General features: G+C 54.7%; 2 protein-coding genes across 4 annotated transcripts in view; one reads left to right on the top strand and one right to left on the bottom strand.

The window, feature by feature from the left end:
- Nucleotides 1-7533, top strand: part of Prmt7 (protein arginine methyltransferase 7) — a 50527-nt gene extending 42994 nt beyond the window's left edge. Inside the window, exon 16 of the mRNA XM_046434708.2 lies at nt 6887-7533. Within this exon, the coding sequence (XP_046290664.1) occupies nt 6887-7147 (261 nt within the window). The 3' untranslated portion in view covers nt 7148-7533. The remainder of the gene's footprint in view (nt 1-6886) is intronic.
- Smpd3 (sphingomyelin phosphodiesterase 3) overlaps nt 1-12980 on the bottom strand; it is an 83484-nt gene that overhangs the window by 4968 nt on the left and 65536 nt on the right. For all 3 annotated transcript variants that reach the window (XM_046434711.2, XM_058575859.1, XM_046434710.2), the window contains exons 3-7: nt 8100-9628; nt 3373-3448; nt 3115-3270; nt 570-659; nt 305-368 (exon numbers count right to left, since the gene is read on the bottom strand). In XM_046434711.2, coding sequence (XP_046290667.1) covers nt 305-368; nt 570-659; nt 3115-3270; nt 3373-3448; nt 8100-9416 — 1703 coding nt within the window. In that variant the 5' untranslated portion in view covers nt 9417-9628. The remainder of the gene's footprint in view (nt 1-304; nt 369-569; nt 660-3114; nt 3271-3372; nt 3449-8099; nt 9629-12980) is intronic.

A 12980-nucleotide genomic window follows, 5' to 3' on the forward strand; every position in this document is an offset into this window, starting at 1 on the left:
TTTAGGAAACATCCCCTAGAGACCCCAGAGTCTTCACCCAGCTCTGAGCTTCTCAACAAGGCTAGTCCTGGAGTGTCAGGGCCTGAGGGCAGCAATAGGCTTCCAGCTTCTAGCTGAGACCCTGAGGCTGTCAACAGTAGGGGCAGATTCCCACAGAAGGAAACCCCTCACTGGCCTGAGCCAAGGCGGCTCTCCTGGCTCCTGCCAGCCTCATCTCCCCACCACCTAAGTCGGGACCTCAGGGTCTCATAGACCTGGGAGATGGTCGGGATGGGGTCCCACCAGCAGCAGCGTGGGTACTTACTTTTGCAGATTGTCAGGGGTGCACACATCCTCATCATAGAGGCCATTTGTGTCCAGCAAGGTACCTGGAGACAATGTCAAGAGTGGTCACTGGTCAGTGCAGGCAGGGTTCAGTCAGCCCCAATGGGCTGGCCTCTGTGGGTTGCGGCAAACAGGGTGCACCAGGGTCCCCAGCAGGGGGGCCTTGTGGCGGGGTCCTAGTGATCTTTCCTTAGGAAACCTGGGACCCCAGCACCCAGCCAGCTCTGACCCCCAGCCCCGCTCACCAATGGCCCACGGCTTCTCCTCCCCAGGCCCCAGGCGGCAGGGGTCCTTGTAGCGTGTAAACAGGGAGTGCTGCTGCTCCAGCTTGTCATCTGTGCGGAGAGGAACAGGGAGGAAATGCTGTGGGGTTATCACCTGTTCTGGGGGGCCTGCTCTTCTTGGTTCCTGTCACTGATTCCTACCAGATGCTGCCAGGTCGCTGTCCTTTAGGTCACCTTTAGGCCACCTTTTGTCACTGGTTTTCTGTGTCCTTGAGAACTACCCCATCCCCCACCCCATAACACTCACCTTAGACTTCAAGTTCCCTGTCTGAGGTCAGAGGTCATTGTCCCTCTTGGGCTCCAGGAGACAGTGACCTCAAGACCTTCCCAGTTCCTACTGCCAACTCTTGTGGGGGGCTGGCTAATGCTGCCCCTGCCAGGACTCCTGGCCTCTTCACAGATCTGAGTGCCTGGCCCTGAGGGAGGAGTGGACTCCATAGGTTCAGAAAGGGAGGGACTTGCCTGGGGTTCCCATTTGTCCTGCCAACTCACAGAGCCAGAAAGGCCTTTCAGCGACCCCTAGGAGGGAAGACCACTGAGTGGGGTCTGGCTAGGTGGGATTCACCCCTCCAAGAAGGCTTGTTGTTGTTGGGGATTGAACCCAGAGACACCACTGAACTACATCTGCAGAGCCCTTTTTATTTTTTATTTTGAGACAGGTTCTCACTAAGTTGCTGAACTTGTTATCCTTCTGCCTTGCTGGGATTGCAGGCGTGAGCTTTTTGGTAGTGGGGATTGAACTCGGGGGCACTGAACCACATCCCCAACCATTTTTTTTATACTTTATTTAGAGACAGGGACTCACTGAGTTGTTTAGGACCTTGCTAAGTTGCTGAGGCTGGCTTTGAACTCATGATCCTCCTGTCTCAGCCTCCTTACAGGCATGTGCCACTGCACCCAGCTTGAAAGCCTCTTCTCTTGTGTGCTGGGTCTCCACTGTGACTCAGGAAGATCTCAGGAGCACTCCAGTTTGGAGTTGGCTACAAGCATGTGACTAAGACAGGGGACCATAGGGACTGGGTGCTGGGGCAGGAGCTGCTGTACTGGGGATGACAGCCCCACTGCCCCATAAAGCACCTGTGGAAGATGGTTCCTTTCAGCAGGCTGGTGATTATGTGTTTTATGGTGGGGACCCCATTCTCCCTGCTCAACCTGGAGCTCCCACTGTCGTCAAGAGCTGCCTCCTTGGCCAAAAGAGATTTAAACAGCTACCATCTGCTGTCCCCAACTGAGGGCACCACCCTGTGCTCCCAGTGAGACCTTTGGGTTTCCTGCCTCACTGAGGACTAGGCTGGAGCTCAGACCCCATGTAATTACACCCCATCCTCAATTTGCTTTGGGAGCTGTGGCTGGTACAGGGGTGACAGTCAGTAAGGGTTCCAGGCAGAGGGAGGTTTAGAGCTGCCCAAATCTCTTGTTGGTCCTTATAAAATTAAAAAAATATATATCTACATTTTTTTTTGGTTGTACTGGGGATTGAACCCAGGAGCACTCTACCACTAAGCCACAGCCTGTTTTTTAAATTTTTTATTTTGAGATAGTTCTAAGTTGCTGAAGGTCTTGCTAAGTTGCTGAGGCTGGCCTTGAACTTTCCATCCTACCTCAGGATCCCAGGTTGCTGGGATTATAGGCATGTGCTACCATGGCTGGCAAGATCAATTTTTTGTTTAAATCAATTATTTAGAATTTCACAGTTGATGAACTTGGAATCTTTTAGTTTAAAAGTTTAATGCATGATGCCCACTATTCAAATTCCAGCTCAACCACTTACTGGCTATGTGACCTTGAGCTAGTTATTTAACTTCTCTGAGTCCCGGCTTCCTTTTCTACACCAGGTGGAGAAATACAGCACCTTCCTCTTAGGGTTGTTAAGAACCTTAAATGAAATGGCAGTTAGAGCTGAGCCTGGTGGCTCATGCCTGTAATCCCAGTGACTCAGGAGGCTGAAGCAGGAGGATCGTAAGTTCAAGGCCAGCCTCGGCAACTTATTAAGAAACTTAGTGAGATCCTAAGCAATTTAGAGAGATCCTATTTCAAAATAAAAAATAAAAAGGACTGGGGATGTTGCTCAGTGATAGAGTGCCCCTGGGCTCGATCCAACAGAGAAAAAGAGAGGGAGTGATGCGGGTGAGGGGGGAGGTGAGAAATAGAAATTAGAATCCCGCCTGGTTCAAAGTAAGTGCGGAATGTATGCTCTCATATTATTCACTAACTCTCCCTGAGTCCGAGTTTCAGAGGCCTTGAGCCTCCCTTGTCACAAGTTTGTTTTTAGGGCATTGCTTTTTCTCCTGCCAGCAGCCTCTGAGCTTTCGAGGTAGAGCGTGGGTTTCCTGTTCTAGGATTTCTTGGGGGCAGAGACATCATAGTCTTGCTAAATTTCCTGCCCACGCTCTCAGGAGGAGCAGGAAGTTTTCTGAGCTGCCTAACTCAAGTCTTTCTAGCTGTGACTGAAGCCCACACCCTGCGCTGCCCAGAACAGCAGACCCAACTGGGGAGGGGGCCTCACCAGAGGAACAGTTGTCAAAGTTCAAATCTCCGCAGATGACGTCAAACACCACCAGCTCCTCGGGGTTGGCTGCGCTGGACGAGGAGGTAGATTTTCGGAAATCAGCCAGCCAGTCCTGAAGCAGGTCCAGCTGCTCACACCGGATGGCACTGTCCTCTGCAGGGCAGACAGACATCGGATGATGAAGCTTATGCGGGGGGCCCCAGCTAGGCCCCAGGCACCGATCCCACCCTCAGAAAACCATGGCCTGCAACCTACCTGGTGGGGCATGCAGGTGTGTGCAGGCGATGTACCCGACGATTCTTTGGTCCTGAGGTGTGCTTCCCACCTGCACCTGGGGGCCAGGGGAGGGAGGTGGGGGGGCAAGGTGTCAGTGCACACCCACCAGTTATCATGGCTTAGGGTACAAAGGATCCCTCTTGGTCAAACCCTCTGGAGCCCTGTTTTGTGCCAGGGTCCTGGTACTTTGGGGTCTGGGTAAGGACATGACATGTCCTGCTTCTAGGAGCTTAAGGCCAGGTGTGGGAGAAAGATGCATAAATAAAACATCCACCCGTGGTGTCGCACTGCCCATGAGGATCTATGTAAGGCTTTATAGGGGCAAATACAGAATACACAGACAGGTTTCTCCCCAGTCCCTGCCATCTCCTGGTGGCCAGAGCACCCACCGACATGACCCTCAGTTCCTGTCCACTACATACATGTGGTGGCTCTGCCTCCCTCCCCCAGCCACATGCCAGACCTGATCCCATCTTTGTGCTTCTTCCCTCTGAACCTCAGGCCAGACACCCCTCCAGGCAGACCCAGCCTCAAAGCCTGCCCCACCCTCCGCTCTGAGGGGCCATAGACCCTGCCACCCTCCCACAGTCCTCACTCTCTACCCCTGTGGCTGCGTGGCAAGATGCTTCATCTGCTTTATAGGCCATGGTTCCCTGAGGTCCCTCGGTCTTGGATGAGAGCTCTGGCCTGTGTGTCCATGGCTCTGAGTCAGTTCTGGCCTGTGTTCCTGGGCTCTGGGCCCAAGACCCTGGGCTGCTCCTTCCTCCACAGTGGCCTCTTCATGCCTTCACACTTCCACTCCACTTGGACCTCTGTCCTGGCCTCCTTGCTCACCTCCTTTATCAAGGACTCAGCAAATCTAAGTGGGCTGGAGCAGAGGAGGCCACTCTGTCCACCCCTGCCCAATCTACACATGACCCTGGCAGGCTGTCTCCAAGTGTTGGCTTAATAAAACTGTACATCATAAAGATGACTCAAAATGGTCCCACCCAGGTGGTAACCCTCAGCATAAGATGGGTCCCTGTGGTTGGGGCCAGCATGGGATGGCCACAGAGAGATGCTTCCCTCCCCAAGTCTGAAGGCTTCTCAAGACCCTCTGAACATGTTACACCTGATGAAGGTCACTGGGGAAGAGTCCTTCACCCAGATACTTCCCAAGGACTGGCGTGGGTACCTGTCCCTGGAGGCCTCTTTTGATCCTTATCTTTCCAGCCACCTGCTCCAGGGGCCCAGTTGGCATCTGTCTCTCCTTTCACCTCTGAAGCTGGGTTGGTATCTTCTCTCCCATCTAGACTTTCTCATCAGCAAACCACCCTACCTTTCTCCAGCTCCTCACCTATCTCCCAGCCTGATGCCCATCTTCCCTTCTCTGGCACCCATAGGATGAATGTCTGGCTATTTGAAAATGGGCTCTACAGCTGTGTAAAACGTGGCTGTTTCTAAACTCACGTGCTCACCCTTCACTTCTTGCCCATACACCAGATCCAAACCCCACAGCATCCCCTGCCCCGAGAATGACTCTGTGAAATCACGTGTCCTCGATGCCTCCTCTTGCAAAAGCACAGTGCGTTGTTAAACCACAGTGCTCCAACAGGGCACAGGATGGCACTGTCACCCCCACATTCCTTGGGGAACACTCTGTGAGCACTTAGCACTTCTCACCCCAGCTGCAAGGTTGACACTGAATGTCTGCTCTTCTTATAGATGGACACACTGAGGCCCAGAGAAATTAAGCCATGGATCAGGAGGTTCAGATGGGAAGGTGGGTGTGGATAAGACCTGGTGGCCCACACACTGCTCTTCACTGCTTTCTGAGCTTCTGGTACCTCTGCCCGCTTCTTTCCAGCCACCTATTGTTGGTCTTAATGTGCCAGCCTCTCACTTGCTCAGCACTTATTGACACTTGCCCTGTGCTGAGTCTCAGGTAGGGACAGGGCACATGGGCAGAAAGGCACCTGACTCTGTCCTGTTGCCCTAAACCTGCCCAGAGGGAAGACACCAGCGCAACAGCAGGGCCACAACCGCCTGTCACACACCCTGCCTCTTCCTCTTATTCGGAGTGTGATCTTGCCAGGACCCACTTTATTATTTGCTGGGACTTATTGATTCCTGGCTCGTGTCCTCGGGAGCCACAGAGTCTTGTGTTTCTCTTGCAAAAACAAACAATCACACCGAGAGTCTGTGCTTTTTAGTCCTGGTGGGCAAAGACTGTCAACAGAAAAGGTGCCCAGAATAGGGCTCTGTCATATTGAGACAAGAGGAATTCCCGTCCCTTCCTTCACAGGAAGCTGCATTTCTCTAAAAGATCTGAAGTTCCAGAGTAAACTGTGTGTGCAGGCCTGGAGGAGGGAAGTGACAGAGGAAGGGAACGTTGTCAGCACCCTTCCTGTGTCCCTACCCCTCCTTCCTAGCCCTTGCATGTGCCAGGCACAAGCTCCACTCTCCAGGGCAATGTCTAAGCCCTCAAGGCCACAACACAGCTGGGCACAGAGCTGAAGAGCACATGAAGGGAAGAGCCTGCTTGTGCCAGGCATAGAGGCCCCTGGGGGAGTGGACAGAGCACAGGCTGCGAGGAGAGACCCAGCGAAAAGGTGGACCTTCCTGAGGCAGTGGAACATGGCGAGGGGGGTCAGCTCTGGCAAGGGAGGAGGAGGCCCAGCTCCAGGAACTAGGCCAGACAGCTACAACCACACTGGGCCAACACAGGAATGGAGCCTGGGCCAAGGTGGTAGGGTTGGAGACATAGGGTGGTGCCAGGGATGTTGGAAAGTAAAACGAAGAGCCCGGAACAGACAGGGTGGGCCCAAGGAGTGGCCCAAATGGCTTTTGGATAGTAGAACTAGGAGAGGGCAGCTCGGGGCAGATGCTGAGTTTGGTTCAGGGATGAATGGGATGTGTCCTGGAGGCAGTCAGATGCGGGGCTGGGTCTCCAGAGGAACATCTGGGCTGAGACAAAGCTGAGGGTCATCAGCAAGGGCAGAAATGGAAGCCATGGAGTCACATTCCCTAGGGAAGGTACAGGTTTGGCTGGGATTGTCCCGGCCCGCAACCTGGGCTATCAGCAGCTGTGCAAAATGTGGCAGGCTCATGCTGCCAGATCTGCCGTGGTGTCAAGAGAAGTTGCAACCTGGGTTTTATGTAAAATATCTTGATTTTTAAATATTTGTCAATTTAAAAATAAGTTTTAATGACATGGACCAAATTAAACATTTGTAGACCAGTTTGAGAGCCAGGAGGTAGAGAGAGACAAAAAGAACATTCATCACAGAGCCACAAAGGAGGGGCTGTCCCAAGGAGACCATTGTTGACCTTGGTGGGAACAGTGGTCTGGGTACCAGACAAGGAGGGAAGTGAGGGGACATGTGGGTTGGCCTGCGCTGAAGTGGATGGTGGTGGAGAAGTGTCTCTGGCCTCAGAACCGTCAGTAATAGGGCAGGGTGAGAGGGCATACTCTCTTACCCTGAGTCTGACAATATATACCCTTCTTCCCCAGAAAGTCGCTCTGGTTTCTGAGACAAAAATATACCCACAGAACAGAACACCAACGAACCATATGTCAGAATGGGAAGGCTGGATCTACTTGCCAGAGGAGTTTTCAGCATCTTTGACTGTGAATGAAGAGCCAGAGCCCCGACTCTGTCCTGGTGGAGCCGCACAAGAGACATCGAGCACCTGGAGGGGAGCCAGGGCCCTAAGGTGCCCGCCTGGCCCCATCAGACTCTGTGGAGACATCCGCCCTCACTCCTGCAGGTGACAGTTCACACACCAGCATTTTCCTGGACAGGCTGAGTGCGATGGTATTGAGATGGGAACTAAGAAGTAAGGGGACCCCACCTGCTCTGGGCCTCTGAGCCGTGCTCCTTCCTGCTGAGCATCGATTTCTCACCTTAAAGGAGAGAACCAACACCCACAGCAGCTGCTGCCTCTGTTGGGGGCAAAAAGCCCTGTTCTACATCAGCTGGACAAGTGATGCTTCAGAAAACTCTGGAAGCATCAAGAGTGACTTTTGGATAGAGAACAAAAAGTCAAAATTCTTTGCATCTCAGGCTCAGTGGAAGATAATGTGTAATGACCAAATTACCATGGTCTGAAAACTCCGATTGCATCCAAATTAGCAGAAATAATTATGATTCACTTTAATTAGTGACTATGGAAGCAAAGCCATGGGCTGGTGGGCAGAGAGCCTGGCCTGGCAGCTGCTGACAGCCAGGAGGGAGGGCTATTCAAGCCAGTGAGGCTGATGGCCTTGGTGAGCTGGGTGTGGTCATGCCTGCACTCTTTATTTGCACTGGTCTCCGTCTCTTGCGAATGGAGCTGGGGCCTGTTTTCTCCTCTTCCTCCCCCATTGCTGCCATCATCACCATGGCTGTCACCACATGAACTACAGAGTGGCTCTGAATCCCTCCCAGGCCTCACCTCGATAGTTCATTCCCAGGCTGCCCCCATTTTACAGACAGGGAAATGGTGGCTCAGAGATCTGATGAATTGTCTCAGATCACCCAGACAGTTTTGCCTGGATTTTGTCCCTATGTTTGTATTTCTCTTGTCATTGCACTGGTGACAAGGTTCAGTCCCATGAAAGATCTTGTCTGCCTCCCCTTCAGCCCCCAGAAGAGATGGGGGAAGGATGCCCAGCTGCAGCCCACCTCCCCACGTGGCTCGGGCATGGCTGGCATGTGGCCCTCAGGTTGGCCAAGGCCTCCTACCTTGAGAAACAGAGCTCCCTTAGAGGCCAGGGCATCGAAGCTGCGCCCGTTGGGGTAACAGTGATAGGCCACGTCCATGACTGGGTAGCGGCTGGCAAAGAGGAGGCCGCTGTTGAGACACTTGAAGCTGCAGCAGCCGCGGCAGCCGTAGACCCCGACGTCATACAGGATGTACTCAAAGTAGCCATGCAGCTGCTCTTTCAACTTGGCGGCTGCCCGCTTGTCAAACACCTCCTGCAGGCACAGGAAGTCCAGGTTGGCGGGGAAGAAGGCCGAGACCTCATGGTCAAAGGCCTCATCTGGGTGCCGCCTCCTGCGGGCGGCTTTCTTCACCACCGAGGCCTTGTACAGGAGCTTGCTGTTGGCACCCGGCTCCCCAGCGCCACCGCCATCCGGCCCAGCTCGAGCCTTCACCAGGGACTCCCTGGAGGCCGAGGGGCTGCCCAGGCTCCCCGAATCCCCATCCCGCTGATTGTGGTTGGGCGTCTGGCCCCTTGGGCCTCCACCAGCCCCATTCCTGGCTTGGCTCCCAGTGGCAGGGTCATCGCCTTCAGGTGGCCGGCCCCCCTCCTCGCCACCAATGCGCACAATGCAGGCGTCCTCAAGGTTGCCATCAGCTGGGTCCCCAGGGGCCGGGCCATTGGCAGCCTCGTCACCCGGGTGACGCCCCCCATCACCCTTGTATTCCACAGAGGCTGTCCTCTTAATGCTCCCAGGAACAGCCCGGGCCCCGCCATCGCCGCCCTGTGGTGACACGAGGCTGCTGAAGCTGGCCGCGCTGATGGAGGTGTTGGTGGGGGAATCAATGTAGATTTTGATCTGGGGCCGGGCCGCCCCATTGCGGATTCTCTGCCCGATCTCTTTGGCCCGCGCTTGGGTGTTGAAAAGGTTGTTGAGCCTGGCCAGCGAGTCGGGGAGGAGGCAGAGGTTGGCGGTGGCGAAGCAGAAGCTTTTGCCAGCCCCCGTGCCCTTCCATTCACCAAGCAGGGCTGCCCCGCCAGCCGGGCTCTTGTCTTCCAGCCGTGAGTAGGTGTAGGGCCGGCGGGCAGACTGCAGGGGGGACCAGAAGAGAAACCCGAGAAAGGCGAAGGGCAGAGCGGCCACCAGGAGGGCCAGGTAGACAGGCGTGAAGAGGGCGGTGCAGAGCAGCTGCAGGCAACACGGGTCGTCTGCCCGCTGGCGCTTCTCGTAGGTGGTGGGTATGAAGGAGGCCGCCAGCCGGTCCACCAGCCAGTAACATGGGAAGATGAGGGCCCAGGACACGGCGTGCAGGGCGGACAGACAGCTATTGGGAAAGGGGGTCGTGTACAAAACCATCGCAGCTCACTGGGCACCACGGCCGGCCCAACTACATGGTGTCCGTGGCAGCTGCGGCACTTTCCTGGGCAGGGGTGGGCACGTTGGGGGCAGCTGGAGGAGGGGTCACCTCCTTGAGAGATTCGACTCTAGATGGCTACTGATGAGTGCTGGCCGGCAGGTCATGGATCACCTCCGTGGGCCATGCTGGGACATCGGGGCCTAAGGAGAACCTGCAGAGACAGAAAGTGAGGAGGCTTTTATTGACCTTTAAGGAGCAGGACTGTTCTGGCAGGAGGACCAGGCTGGAGCCAGCAGGCTCCTGGGGCATTTAGAGGTCAGGAGACCCAACTCACTCAGTTTGTCTACCTGTGTTTTATCCTCCTGGAGTAAACAGCTTGGGCCTGACTGTCCCTAACTGTCTGGATCTTATGACCTAATTGCTTGAAAAATGGCCCCAGTTTTCAGATGGCACAGGTTTGTGGGTGCCAAGGGGATATGCTAGAGATCCTAGAAGATGCCTGGTTGACACCGGCAGGAGCAGCATGAAGTCCTTCTGAAGCCAGAGGCATTTTTAAATGGGTGGACAGTAACCCTGGGTTAGAGAAGCTGCAAGCATGATGTGTCACTGAATTCAATTAGGTCAGGACGCAAGACAGTGTGGCTGGCAGGGCCTAAGACGAGAGTGGCCCACGACAAACAACCCCACTCTGGCTGTGGCCCTGCTGGGGGAGCCAGCCATAGGCTCCACTCCCTCTGGACCCCAGCAAGGACCCCTCAGCCCCCACCAGCACGGATCCTGGTATAGCCTATGCCTTATCAACTGCCAGAATGACAGTTACCCAGTTACAGGGACCCTACTGTCCCTGGGACTTTTGGAGAAGTTCCCTAGGATGTGTGGGTCTGGCCCAAGCTTTAGTTGTTCTCTTGCTGATTCTTCAAGATGCAACCCCAGAAAAGGCCTCAGCCACCTGAATATGTCCACCCTGGGTCCAGGTCCCAGACTGTACAGGAGCCACGGTGGGTCTCAGAGCAGGCCCAAGACTCCACCCAGGAGAGGTGACAGGTATGTTTGTGGTGCAGAGTCTGCATCAATAAAGAGGAGTCTGCATGATCAAGAAGCCTCTGTGGGCCCAGGGTGTTCCTTCTGAGGGGAACTTGAGTGAGTGTGATCCAGATCAGCCAGGTGATAGTGCTTACTGTCCCCACCCAGCTTCTGCCCCAGTACTCTGGTGGGTCTGAGTCCACAGTTCACCCTCTCCTCCTCCTGAATCCTTGGTCACCCAAGTCAGGGACCTGAGTATCATCTGGACTCCACCCTATTTCAGTTCCCATGTCCCATCTGTCCCTTCTGGAATCCCTGCATGGATCCAGGACTGTGTCACATTTCACTGACTTCATCAGCCTATACCCCCCACACAACGGCTGGAGGGACATCTCCTCAGCCATCTCCAGGCCTGCCCATCTCTATAACCCTGGTGCCCCTCTGGTGCTTGCATCTCCCTCCCTCTGCCCTTTGCCTCAATTACCCTCTCAGCTTAGAAATCACCTTCCCTAAGTCATCTTGCCCAGGTGACTTAGGTACCTCCACTGGGGGCTCCTATTCCCCTCAAGAATGGTTCAGTCTCTGCAGTTCTGTGTCACAAATGCTTTGGGACATGTCCACCTCCCAGGAGACCAGAAGTTTCTGGAAAGAAGGGGCTGACCAGGGCCCAGGAGCCCCAGGCTGGCACAGGCAAGTGCTCCAGAGATGAGGTGAGTGAGTGGGGGTTGATTCTAGATGCTTCTGGCCAGAGGGGAGGCAGTCATTTTCCTGACAGCCCCATGGTATGAGGGGGTTGTCTATGTGGCATGTCAGTGGCCCAAGCATACCCACAAGGCCACCAACCCCAGGGCTGATGGTGCAGTGCAGATATCTAAAGATGAACCTAAGCTGGTGGCTCTGTCTGGTTCTGAAGAACACATTCACAAGGGTTTTACATTCTTCAGGGGAAATCAGTGTGAAGGGAACGCTGGAAGCTCACAGTGCGGGTGAGTCCACACAGACCACAGTGCAGAGCCAGCTCTGCACTGGGCCTCAGTAAAATCTGGGACCTGAGCTTGGGGTTCAGTGCTGAGAAGGGCTAGTGGGTGTCCAGAATCTTCCCACACCTGCCATCTGGCTTGGGAAACTCCAGTACGACTCATTCATTCTTTAATGTCCTAGTAATTCATGGCTGTGAGAGGGGTAGGCTCAGCCAATCAGCAGCCCTGGCCAGAGTGGGAACCGTGGAAGAAGACATGGAGCGGCCTATCTGGACCTCTGTCTCTGCTGCATCCATGGGGCCAGAAGCAGAACCTGTGGGTTCTATTCCTGTGGGAGCAACAGCGGGTGGGATGGGATCTCCTAAGGCTTTTCAGATACCAGTGATCCCTACATCTGCCACCAAGATCCTAGGGGAGGGCCCAGGCCATACTCTTGGAGCCACCTGGGCATCACACCAAAGTCTAGGGGTACACCCACTCCTGAGTCACCTTCTGTTTTTCCTTTTCATTTCTTTCTTTCTTTCTTTTCTTTTTTTGTACTGGAGATTGAACCCAGGGGCTCTTAACCACTGAGCCATATCCCCAGCCCTTTTTATTTTGAGACAAGCTCTCATTAAGTTGCTCCAGGCCTCCCTAAGTTGCTGAGGCTGGCTTTGAACTTGCAATCCTCCTGCCTCAGCCTCCTGAGCCACTGAGATTATAGGCATGCACCGCCGTGCCCAGCTTTCTCTCCTCATTTCTGGCTTGAAGTCACCAGTCAACACCATCCTCACCTGAGCTCCTGGCTCACCTGGGCACTGTCCTCCTGTCCCAGTGTGCCAAATCATATTTTCTCTCTCCCTTTGGTGGCCCCATTGTCTTGAGGAATAAAGTCCAATCTTCCAATCTCTGTCTGAGGCCCTCTGTGCCCCTGCACCCACCTAATCCTCCCTGCTGCCATCCCAGGTCCTTCACAGCCACCCTGAGTCCACCACACAGGCCCCCTCACTGGCCTCCCTCCTCCTTCCTGCCCAATTCTGCACACCAACAGGAGTGACCAGGCCTGTGCTCCTGCCTGAAACTCCCTGCCCCTCTCCTGTCCTCCTCTGCACTCTTTGGGCTCAGCTGATGTGCCTCCTCCTCAGGGAGGTCTTCCTTGACCCCATCCAAGGATGCCTGTAACCCCCAACCACTCCCCATACTGCTGCCATTCTGCCAGGAGCCAGAACTATTTACTACATGGGATTTTTTTCTGTGCTGTGAGCTCCATCAGGACCCATGTCTGTGGCTGGGCCCTGGCAGTAGCCTCCATGTTCAGAGAGGGAAAGAACAGTTGCAGAAATGACTGACGGAGGGATGAGTGCACCCTGCTCAAGGGGCAGGTGTGGTAGCTGGGGCTGCCAACCTAGAGGCTCAGTCACCCTGCACCAGGGGTCAGGCTTCACCCATAAGCAGAAGCATGGGCCATGGGGCGGGCTGAGCCCTGGCTGTGATGACACTTTTGTAGAAAGAATCCGGGAGGAAGGAGTCTGCCCTCAAAGCAGCACAGTCCTGTGTTCCACATGGTGGCCAGAGCTCTGT

Source organism: Marmota monax, unplaced genomic scaffold (genome assembly GCF_021218885.2).
Source record: "Marmota monax isolate L192 unplaced genomic scaffold, Marmota_monax_Labrador192_F-V1.1 WCK01_AAM20220418_F8-fsc00024, whole genome shotgun sequence".
Classification (NCBI taxonomy): Eukaryota; Metazoa; Chordata; class Mammalia; order Rodentia; family Sciuridae; genus Marmota; species Marmota monax.